The sequence below is a fragment of the Saimiri boliviensis genome, chromosome 14 (assembly GCF_048565385.1).
Source record: "Saimiri boliviensis isolate mSaiBol1 chromosome 14, mSaiBol1.pri, whole genome shotgun sequence".
In the NCBI taxonomy this organism is placed as follows: Eukaryota; Metazoa; Chordata; class Mammalia; order Primates; family Cebidae; genus Saimiri; species Saimiri boliviensis.
The window spans coordinates 60225463-60237702 of NC_133462.1; the positions used below are offsets into that span (position 1 = coordinate 60225463).

Here is a 12240-nt window from a genome sequence, read left to right on the forward strand (position 1 = left end):
TGTGTTTCAGTATCACTTTAATTGCAGTACTTAAACACACCACTTTTTATTCAGAAAAAAATATCTCCCCAATCCTCTCTTCTCTGGAAATTTCTATTTCCAACTGTCATTGAAACCAGGATCCCTGCTCAACCCCTCTGGAAAGAAATCAACAGCAAACAAGGATCTGGGCCACCCACAGAAGAGGCAGCTGGTGATGAGGGTTAGGAGCTGATGTGGGGCTTTGACCACGTGGGAGTGCAGAGCAGTGAAGGGGTTCAGGATGAGGAAGGCAGAGACAGAAAAGCATCTGCTGGGGGACTGAGGCCACAGCTCAACCCAGGAGTCAACAGGAGGGAGGAGGAAGCCACGGAGATCACAGGGTAAGGCCAGGACCCAGCCTCAGAGGAAGAGTACAGGGTGACAGGCTCAGCTCCAAGACCTGACCCCATGATCCGGTCTACTTGGAACCAGAGGGAGAAAAAGGAGCCCAGAGTTTCTGTGTGGCCCCAGAGAGACTAGGACTGAGCTATTAGTCCTGAAACTTGGGAGCTCCATTCTAGGCTCCAGCCAGAAAACTGTGCAGGCCTCTGCAAATGGTGGGGAGGGTGGGGGAGCACACGGAGCTCCGCGGAACTTAGAGAACAAGGGAGGAGCTGGAGGCCAAGTCCACAGTGTCTTGGAGGAGGGATAAGGGAAGTGGTTCCGGGCAACGCGTTTTTCTGGTTCTATCATTACAAGAGAGCAGGTGCAAAGGGTTACTTTGGTTTCCCCAAAGTAGAGAAAGAAAATATAAGGAAGAAACAGTAAAAATCAAAGCCTCTTGGGAGAACACTGTAGCCTAGAAAAGCCCATCCTTCCCCTGGGAGGTTCCTGTGGTGAGGCAGAGAGGAGGGGGGAAGGGGAAGGGGTCGTGTGTGAGTGCTGCAAGGCCATCGATCATTCCTGGGAGCTTCTCTGGACCTTGGCTTTCCTCCATCACATGGTTATCCAGAGAAGACCAGAGTCTGGCTCCAGGGAGCCAAATGTGTAAAGGGCAGGAGTTTACCTGCTCTTCCCCAAGGTGTAGGACCCCAAGAACAGCCTCTGAGGTGTATGCAGTGGGGAAGGGTTGGGCGTAAGGGATGTCACCTCCAGCCTGGAGGCAGCACTTGGTCAGATGCAGAGAGGGGCACTCTCTCGGACACTGCCCAGCCTTGCCCCACCTAGCCGAGTCACAATTCGGTATCAGCCACCACGTGTTGTCTTGCTGAATGGCCATTTCTGGAGGTGGCCTGGCCGGTCCCGTTTTCCTGAGCCCCTCGGTTCACACTGGCCTTTCCCTGAGCCTCAGGGGAGGTCCCAGGTCCTGAGCTATAGCCCTGGCCTCCACCGCTCTCCGAGTAATAAGGGTCTTCGCCCTAGACAGTGTATAAATAAAGTAGCATTATCTGGTAAGCAGGGGTGTGAGACACTAGATAGGGGAGGGGCCCAAATAGGAAGTGCGGGCAGGGGGTGGAAGGAGGGATGGGGGTGGGTGCGGGAGGTGGGAGGGAGGATCGGAGGGAGGGTGCAGCTGCATGTGCAGACTCCTTTCTTCCTGAAGAGTGATCAGGGTTCCAGCTCCTAGAGGAGAAAGGACATAGGAGAGGCACCACACCATGCCACAGCATTGCAGCAGCCAGCTCCCGCTAGGACACGGGCAGTCCCAAGAAGGGTGGGATGACCTCCCCAGGGTAGGGGACAGGCCAGAGGCCAGGAGTCAGACCTCAGCCTTGTTGCTTTGTCCTCCCTCATCCAGAACAGCAAAAGGAGATTCTCCTTCTGTGTGTCTCCTTTAGAGCAAAGGGACACCCACTGGACATTTAACATGGTTGCAAACACAGTGTGGCTGACTTAGCCTGTTCTGGTGGCACCAAACTGAACTACCCCAGAAAACATAGTGAATAGATGACATGGATCGTCCGCTACTACACCGAGTAGGTGGGCTGGCACCATTACTGTCCCTTCCCCAATTCGCTCCATAATATTTTGAATTTTCCACTGATACTATATGTGCACACATGCATATCTTTTTGTAAGCTCACAGAAGGGCTTTTTCTGGTATTTCCCCTCCTGCTCCATGACATCCACTGAACTCCCCGGAAACCTACTATCTTCCTCATTTCCTTTGCCCTGGCCCCCAGAACTGACCAGTCTTTCTCCTGTGGGGCTCCAGCTGCGGCGATTCATCAGGAAATAACCTGTGATGCCCAAGACGGCCAGCAGGATTCCGGCGGTGACCAGCGCGATCAGAGTCTTCCGGGAATAACTCTGGTGGCTCGCAACATCTTCCACTGTGAAACCTAGGATCCCCAGCTTGAAAAGCAACACCAAAGATACAGCCTGTCACTTGCCAAAGGTGGAGCCCAGCCCACTCTAGCCCCCTGTGTGTGACTCAACAGTGCACAGATGCTTGAGGGCGTTGACCTCAGGCATTTTTGAAATGGGATTTGAGACTGACATCTCTTAGTTCAGCCACAGCGCACCATTTCTGGTTCAAGACTAGAAAGGAGAAGACTCAGAGAAGGACGGTAGGTAGAACTGGAGAAAATAATGACTCCCCCACTTACTCCAGGGAGCTCCCCTGCCTCGGCATTCCCTCTGAGACCCATCATCTCAGAGAACTTACCTTTCTCAGGTCAGACTGGTGCTTTTTCATAAGTTGGAGTTTGCTGGAAATTTCTAGAATTACAAACAGAGGTTGCTAAATCTGGAAGGGAAACCAGCTTATCCTGCTCCACCCTCCCATGTTATTCTAGCTCATGCTGTAAATGGCCAAGGTGGTCCAACTTCGGAGGGCCTCTCCCCAAATCAGCCAGGCTCTTCTCTCCAGCACCTGTGGTCTCTCTGGATCTGAGATGCCCCGTCTCCACTCAGGATTCTCTAACCTCAGCCCTACTCCTTCCCAGTTTCCCCAGACAGAGGTGCACCTTACCTGTTCTGTTGGCCAAGACCAGCAGCAGGCACTGAGGCCTCACCTCAGACTGGGCAAGGAGCAGGGAGCACACCCGGGCCCCAGCCCCAGCCTCAGCCTTCTCCTCCCCACACAGCACTTGGCCCAGGTCGTCTCCCTTGGCCTCCCTAAACTCCACCTGGGAAGACAGAGAAAAATGAAGATCAAGAGATGAAATTACTGCTCTACCCTAAATTGCACCCAGAATCTCAGGCAGTAATTCTGATTAAAGCCACACTCTTACCCCGTTCACAAGAAGGATTCTTCTTTCTAAAATTCCAACGGAAAAAAAAAAAAAATACTGCTAACTGTATATGTGCAACATTATTTTTTCTTATTGGAAAAAACCTAAATAATCTCCTAGGACCAAAATGCATATCTACTAATATCTAAGACAGGCGTCCCCAGACTACGGCCTGTGGGCCACATGCGGCCCCCTGAGGCCATTTATCCCGCCCCCTGCCGCCGCACTTCAGGAAGGGGCACCTCTTTCATTGGTGGTCAGTGAGCGGAGCACAGTATGTGGCAGCCCTCCAACGGTCTGAGGGACAGTGAACTGGCCCCCTGTGTAAAAATTTTGGGGACGCCTGACCTAAGATGTCAGAGAACAAACTTAAAAAAATGGTCTCATTGAAGCATTGCCTGTGTATACATATGCAAATTAAACTCAAAAGAAATGGCCAACAACAGAAAATAGTAATGATGCAATAATAACTAAACGAAAATATTCTGTTTCAAGATTACAGCAGCCCCCAGTGATGGAAGAAAAGCCACTGGAGGTGAGGAGTAGAGAACAAATCTATAATATACACTCAGTGGAAACCTCAGTGGCCTCCTCCCTCTTATTACCTAAAGGAGCCTCTTGAAGCGCATTGCTCAAACTGACATGGTCTTTTTGTCTGGTTTTCCATCCCCCATTTTCCATTAAAAGCATGGATCTCAGTTTTAATGAAGTTCATAGATTTTTCTCCAGGTTGCTAACTGGTCTATCAGACCCAGGAACTCAGACTTGGAAGAAAAGCTCTGATAATTCTTCAACAGTGAGTCAGAATTTATTCCAGCAGCCTCCAATCAGAGTGACCTCCCCTGCACAGGAAAGGAATCGAAACTAAGACTTTCTCTTCAGTCCGGATGGCAGATGGCAGAGAAGGAAATGCCTGAGCAGCCCTGACAACTTTCCTGTTAGGGAAAAACTGCTGGGGTGGCGTGTGACCATCATCAGAACCGGGCCTCCGAGGAGGAGAGAGCTTCCTGTTTGCGGGCAGGGCTCTGCTTGCAACAAGGCCCCCGGGTCCTCCCAGCTGGAATGGAGCCTGGGTATTTTCCCACTGATGTGACCCAAGGCAGGAAAACCCAGGCTCCTTTGCTCCTACACAAAGCAAAGTCAAGATTGGCCTCAGGACCCAGCTGGAATTTGAAGCAGCTGAGGGAAAATAACTGGGCTTGGATGAGGCCAGGAGAGTGTGGTTAGCCAGACTCCAGGTCACAGAGACACGAGCCCAATTGGAGCCTCAAAAATTCCCCTGGAAACGTGGCTACAGAGAAATGAGTTCTCAGGCCGCTGCTGCTTCCTCCTTCAGGAAAAGGAGCAATTCTGCAGCTCTCCCAGTATGTCCTTGGATAGATGCTCTGCCTTTGGAAATGTTTGTTTTTCTGAACAGCATTTGCGCTAAGTAGCCCGGATGCCACACCAAACCGATCGACAGTCTCCACCTCTCTAAATCCAGTTGGAGAGCCTTACATGGCTTCCCCTTGAGTACCCACACTCCCCAACATCACGAGTCTGGATGAGGATGAGGAAGGTTCTTGTCTAGATGACTCTGGGCTTCTGAAGTGTCTCCAGTTGAAATAGGTCTGCTTCCCCAGAGAGGTGGGGGACAGGGCTCCTGCAGGTCATAAACTCGCCAAAGCAAATGTCACCTTCCTCCACCTGCTGAGTGCAAGAAGCCACACCTTGACAATTTGTCAAGCCCTGAATATAGGACACTGTGTGAAATCCTCTGCCCATGTGTTATGTATGTGTGTGTTGTATTCATGGGTCACATGTAGTGGGGGTGGGGATTGGGAGGTATCTATGAATTGCACCTGGTCAAAGCTTTCAGTTAGCATGTACAACAATTAAAATAACAGATGTCAACCAGGCGTGGCAACTCATGCCTGTAATCCTAGCACTTTGGGAGGCACAGATAGACAGATTAGATGAGGCCAGGAGTTTGAGACCAGCCTGGCCAACATGGTGAAACTGCGTCTCTACTAAAAAATGCAAAAATTAGCTGGGCATGGTGGTGGGCATCTGTAATCCCATCTATTCAAGGGGCTGAGGTATGAGAATCACTTGAACCCAGGAGACAGAGGTTGCAGTGAATCGAGATCACACCACTGCACTCTGCACTCCAGCCTGGGCAACAGAGCAAGACACTGTCTCCCCAAAAAAAGTGTTCAATGTCGTGTTGAGAATCTAGTGGGAACTAGATTAATGATAGCTGTTACTATGGTTATTAATAATAGTAATACCTTCTATAACATATCATCTAGAGTCTATATATTGATCATATTCTGCCTATTGTTATTGTTATTTTTCTCTGACTAGACTGTAAGACTCCCAAGTGTGTGTGTTGCCGGGGGGCGGGGTGTGTACGTTATAGCATTTACAACCCAGACTGCACAAACCATAGCAGCAAACAAACATAAGAACTCAGGGAATGTTGTTCAACTTAACATCCCAACCGGTTAGCCTCCACACAGGGTCCCTCCACCCCTTGCACAGTTTCTTGGACTAGATTCAAGGGAATAATAGCGGCCAGCCTCCCACTCTGGAATCCAACCGCATCAGTGAATTGTGTTTGGGCCCCAAGAGGAACAGGTGGATCCTGAACAAAGCACAGTGCTTCTCCGGATGCTGGGAATAAACATCCTCCCCCAAGAGGCTGCGGGCAAACATCACAGGAGAGTGGGCAGGAGGAAGACACAGCCTCACCGCTTCGTTCATGAAAATCAGATTTACAAGCTCCTAACCTCATCGGCTCACGCATGTTTCTTTGCAAACATAATAAACCCGTCTAGCCCCTCTGAGTAGCATTCTCAAACTTTGCAAAGACATCGAGCATTGGGATGGGGATGGTGATGTGGGGGTGGAGGAGGAACAGGTATTTTTCTAATGACCTTTAAGGTATTTTCCAACCCTGAAATGCTAGGATCAATCATCTCCCCCCCCCCCCCACCCCTTTTAAAATCATTTTATCTCTTTTGGTGTGAGTTTGACAATGCAGGTGAAAACCCTATTTTTACATAGGAACTGGAATAACGAAGGGACCTGTTTCAAGTCACCTAACAAGTGGGCAGCTAACCAAGGATGAGAAGCAAGATCGTCTCCAGATTGCAGGCTCTTTCCAGTAGACACACATCTTCATAAATCCTTCATCTGTAACTTATGTTTTCTGCATGGAAACTGACCTTTAGTGGATGCTGGAGGCAGCCTGCCTCAGATGAAGTCAATGTGCATAAGGATAAAGTGAGCTAGCTGAGTAATTACAAACTCTGCATATAAACAGATGTGGTACTAACGATAGGTAATTCTTTTGTTTTTTCTTTTCTGAGATGGAGTTTTGCTCTGTCACCCAGGTGAGAGTGCAGTAGTACGATCCAGGCTCACTGCAACTTCTGTCTCCTGGGTTCAAGTGATTCTTCCACCTCAGCCTCCCAAGTAGCTGGGACTATAGGCATGCACCACCATGCCTGGCTACTTTTTATATTTTTAGTAGAGCGGGGGTTTTACCATATTGGCCAGGCTGGTCTCAAATCCCTGACCTCGTGACCTGCCCGCCTCAGCCTTCCAAAGTGTTGGGATTATAGGCGTGAGCCACTGCACCTGGTCAGGTAGTTTTAAAGAACAAATTGGCAGGCAAAGGACTTGACTAGACTTTTCCCCAAAGAAGATCTGCAAGTGGTCAATAGGCACATGAAACAGGCCCAGCATCACTAACCATCAGGAAACTGTAAATCAAAACTGCCGTGAGATACCACCTCATACCCATTAGGATGGCTGCTATTTCAAAAACCCAGAAAATGACATGTGTTGATGAGGATGAGAAGGAATTGGAACCCTCGTACACGACTGGTGGGAATGTAAAATGGTGTGACTACTATGAAAAACAGTCTGATGGTTCCTCAAAAATTCAAAAATAGAGTTATCATGTGGCCCAGCCATTTCACTTTTGGATAAGTTCCCAAAAGGACTCAAATCAGGGTGTCAAGGAGATACCTGTATACTCATGTTAAAAGCACTATTATTCGCATCGGCCTAAAGAGGAAAAAACTCAAGTGTCTGTCAATGGGTGAATAAAGAAACAAAATGAGGTTTACACATACAATGGAATATTACTCAGCCTTAAAAAGGTAGGAAATTCTGACATGTGCAACAGCATAGATCGATCTTAAAATCATTACGCTGAGTGAAATTGGCCAGTCACAACAAGACAAACACTATGATTCTACTCACATGAGGTACTTAGAGTAGCCAAATTCATAGGAACAGAAAGTAGAATGGTGATTGCCAGGGTCTGGAAAGAGTAGGGAGTTGTTTCATGGGTACCCAGTTTCAGTTTTGGAAGAGGCAGAAAGTTCTAGAGATTGCTTGTACAATAATGTCAACGTACTTAAAACTATTCAATGGTACCCTTAAAAGTGGTTAAGGTCATAACTTATGTCATGTGTGTTTTGCCACGATCAAGAAATATTTTGGTGGATTCCTCTGGACAAATGGGTGTAGCATAAAAGTATAAAGTCATCTTTCATTTTGGAAACTATTTGGGGAACCACAACCATGAAATCTAAACTAAGTAGACTTGGAAAGACACGTCCTGCTAAGGAGGGTGCCGAGATATGGCAACAGGTGTTTGAGATGAGAGTGGTATCACCTTCCCTTCCTCTGGCTGCCTAGGAGTGATGGCTCGGGAGCAAATGGAAAGTGATAGAGATAGACATGCCTATCGGATTCACGTACAGAAGACACACCTACAGAACCCACGTCGGGAGAGCTAACGTATTGGTACTCACTAGAGCTAACATATCCGCACTCACTCAGTGCAGAACGAGTGTGTGGATAGCTGAGACTCATGCACACATATTCCTGTTATGGGTTATACTAGATGCAGGAGCATACCAACATACTTAAGTAGTCAAGGATGTGATGCTCAGGGAAACTAAATCCTTCCTGCTCTTCACGAGGATATTAGGTAGGTAGGGGCTGAGGCTCCCAGCATTAGAACCAATACCTTAAGGCCTTCTGACACCAAAAGTACAAATGCAACCTAAGGAAAATTCGGAGGCCCTGCAGCACTCACAGCCTTTGGAGCAGACTGTTGATCAGAAAAGCAGGGAGTATGGCCCCCAAAAAGGGCATCTTGGACACAATCGGGAGCTGTGGCTAAACATTTTGGAACAGAACGGCTGGCTGAGGATAAATTACCTTGGGGAGTAGGAGGCGGCCCTACCGTGTGCGGGCTGGGGATGAGGAGCCCTCAGGAAAAAAAGGATCAACACTGGTGGACAGACCACAGCAACAACAGCACCACATATGAGCTGCCACAGAGCTGCTTCTTGAAGGGGCAGTGTGGATGGAAGTCTTCTTTAGCAGAGGAGCTGGAGAGGACCTGCTGTCTTTCCACATCCCTGCCCACAGATCCTACCTCACTCTCAGAGGAACATGCAGAGACCTTCTCAGCCGTGGCACGAAGTAGGCCAGACAGCAAAGAGCACAGCAGAGTTAAGAGGAATTATTTCTAAAAGAGCAGTAAGTTTCTGGCACCTTTCTCGTACAGTGACCCAAGTTACGTGTGAACTTTGAAGAGCAACAGACAGCCAAAGGTTCTGTAGTTAATTCTAAATTCCAGGCACAAAGAATTAGCACATACCTGCGTGATACACAGAAAAATAAATGCTCCACCAGGTTGATGGGGTGGGGGGGGAAGATGGTCATTTTCCGTGGCTACAATTAGCAAAGAACTTGACAATTGTTTTTTCTAATGAGTTGAGTTAAAAATCAGCATCAGAAACACGCTGCATATTATTTGCACATTGTATGTCCACGTTTAAGTGAACTAGTTTGCAGACTGTATTTAGTCATTTCACTATGCACAGTCATGTCCTCACTATTTCTGTTGTTTTTAGATGTCCTAAGTTAAATTCTTTCAGGTATAATTTTTACAAATCTGTAAGTCAGAGAGACCCAACTGATGGTTGTAGTAAAACTACCGAGTTAGAATGCACAAAGTAAGTAACTGATGCCCTCTACAGACTGTGATCTTTCCAATCTATGCATGCCAACACATCACATATGTGTTTCCCTTAAATGGATCTCCAACTCGTAAGAATATGTTTTCTTCTGTAAGTAAATACAACTCTTGCTATCACCTCATCCTTCCTCCAGAGCTGAGTTACCGTTAGGAAATTAGATTTACTGAAACAAAGCAAGGTCTGCCAGAATCATTTAAAATAACACAATGCTCTGTACATTCTTTCCAATGCAGTAACACATGAAACTGAAACAAGAGGCATAACTACTAAACAGAAGGAGAAAAACAAGATATTGTTGTGGATAATAAGGTAACTTACCTTAAAACTGAAAGGAATCAACTAAAAAGCTTATAGACTCAGGCAAGTTCAAGAAACTGGCCAAACCCAAAATAATTACCCAAAATTCCATTAACTTTCTAACCTATTGGTGATAATTAATTTGAATATATTCAAATTTGGAGAGTGAATATATTCAACTTGGGACATCTATGTGATAAATAAGCCTAAGAAATCCATCAAATCTAGAGAAAAAATAAAGCCAAAAAACCAAGATGTTGAGAGACACACACACACACAAAACAGAAAAAATAAAGAAATTTTAGAGCAGTTACAATTCAAATTTTAAAGCTTTTTTTTGCATTCTTTTCTAAAAGAAAAAAATACTTTACATTTTTTACAGTGTAGTAAAAAAAGACCTGCCTTGCCTGACTGGATATGAAAAATACTGTAGTAAAAACATACAATAATTTTGAAAATTTAAAATAGGCAAACGTATAGACAAACTGAACAAATAAAAGATGTCTGAAGAGTATGCCCCGAGACATACAAACTTAATATAAGCTGCCAGGCATGGTGGCTCACGCCTGTAATCCCAGCGCTTTGGGAGACCAAGGTGGGGAGATCACAAGGCCATGAGTTCGTGGAGTTTGAGACCAGCCTGGCCAACATGGTGAAATCCCGTCTCTACTAAAAATACAAAAAAAAAAAAAAAAAAAAAAAAAAAAAAAAAATTAGCTGTGTGTGGTGGCAGGTGCCTGCAAGCCCAGCTACTCAGGAGGCTGAGGCAGGTGAATCTCTTGAACCCAGGAGGTGGAGGTTGCAGTGAGCTGAGACCACGCTACTGCACTCCAGCTTGGGCAACAGAGCTAAACTCTGTCTCAAAAAACAGAACAAAAAGCCAAAAACTTAATATAAGCTAAAGGAAACATCCCATACAACAAAAGAGGGAGTCATTCAATAAATAATGTTAGAAAAAATGGTTAGAGCAAAATAAATTCTGTATGGATTAAAGAGTTATGTGTAAATATTTAATAATAACAAATGAAATGATAAAGGAACTGACATTTTAGGTGACTAATTTATATCTGTTGAGTGAGAAGGACTTTCTTAACCAAAAAGCAATTTGCATCTGACTCTCTCCAATTTAAAAGGACCAGAGAGACGGGGAAAATAAAAATAGTACTATAGAGAAGGGAAAAAAGTACTATGGAGGAGAAGAGGAATAGAACAAAATCTATTAATAATGAAAACTGGTTTTGCCTTTTTTGCCCACCAGATGGGGCCTCTTACTCCCTAAACAGAAAGTTCAGTATAAAAAGCAGCCTGACCAGGCTGAACTCCCCCAGCCCCTACCCAAATCCAGTCTTATCCAAGAAGGTTTAAGGATATTCAGAAGGGATTGAGGAAGGGGACAGGAGGAAGAGGTTGGGTAGGGGTTGACTTACACAGCTGGAGGTCTCATTTTGCTCCAGGCAGATGCCCTGAGGCAATTTCACTTCTTTGATGCCTGAACATGTGATTTCTGTCTGTATTAAAATAAAAACAAAACAAAACCCAAGTAAGTAAACCAGCACCTTTGCTCCTGATTTCTTTCCAAACTTTTTCCAGTTTGCTTTCTGTGAGGTGCTCTTTTAGGAGGTTTTAAGGAAATTGAAAATTTGTCAGGGGACTAGAGATTTCTAATAGTCATACTCTCTCTTATTTTACTTGAATCCTCATCAGATGACAAAACTTTTGTTACTAGCCTGGGCTTATGGCAAGTAGCTATTTGCAATCCTGGTAAACACTGGCTTGGTGGTGCAGGAATGTGAGAGGGGACGATCTTTTCCCATTTAGGCTGTTTTCTCTCCAGTCAACCACAAACTTGCAGGAAGGCCATACAGGCAAACAGGGATAATGGGGTGGATCAGAAGATGCACCTAGTTCCCTCCTGGCCTCCAGGACTCTTCAGATTCCCATTTTGGCTCTTTTTTTTTTTTTTTTTTTTTTTTTTTTTAATGGAGTCTTGACCAGGTTGAAGTACAGCGGTGTGATCTCGGCTCACTATAAACTCTCTGCCTCCCAGGTTCAAGTGATTCTCCTGCCTCGGCCTCCCTAGTAGCTAAGACTACAGTGCATGACCACGCCCAGCTAATTTTTGTATTTTTGGGCAGAGATGGGGTTTTGCCATGTTGCCCAGGCTGGTTTCGAACTCTGGACCTTAAGTGATCCACCCACCTAGCCTCCCAAAGTGCTGGGATTATAGGCATGAGGCACCATGCCCAGCCCTGGCTTCTTTGAAAACAAAAAGCAGGGAGATCCCTCGGGCATATCTCATGGCTGAGGCTCTCATATTTTCTGTCCTGTCTGCTGAAAGCTGTTGACAGCCGTAGGCCCTAAGGCCGAGAGGGCCAGGCTGAGCCCACCATCCCTGGTTTGCCCAGTTCCTGCCATTGCCAGTGCCCCCCTTCACTGCCTCTCTAGACCTGGCACAACCACCAAACCCCCTTGTGTAGAGGAAATGTTATTTGTCCTAATCATCTCGGGAGAAGCAGCCCCAGTAAATGAACAATAGTTTGCAAATATTCCCAAACGGAAATGGTGCCCTGGGCAAAGTCCCACCGATAGATACTAGAAAGAACCAGAGGAATGGATGGATCTCTGAGAATCCCGTTTACTCTCTACTCTCTAAAATACAATATCCAAAGCCCAGATGGGCCTTACTACCTAACTGT

General features: G+C 46.2%; 1 protein-coding gene across 2 annotated transcripts in view; it reads right to left on the reverse strand.

Moving 5' to 3' along the window:
• Positions 1-12240, reverse strand: part of CD34 (CD34 molecule) — a 24444-nt gene continuing 12204 nt past the window's right edge. The window contains exons 4-8 of one of the 2 annotated variants that reach the window (XM_003930410.4): positions 10972-11052; positions 2936-3092; positions 2630-2682; positions 2152-2316; positions 1-1379 (exon numbers count right to left, since the gene is read on the reverse strand). In XM_003930410.4, the coding sequence (XP_003930459.1) occupies positions 1194-1379; positions 2152-2316; positions 2630-2682; positions 2936-3092; positions 10972-11052 (642 nt within the window). In that variant the 3' untranslated portion in view covers positions 1-1193. Of the gene's footprint in view, positions 1585-2151; positions 2317-2629; positions 2683-2935; positions 3093-10971; positions 11053-12240 lie in introns of both variants that reach the window. The other variant, XM_003930411.4, reaches the window with a different exon arrangement.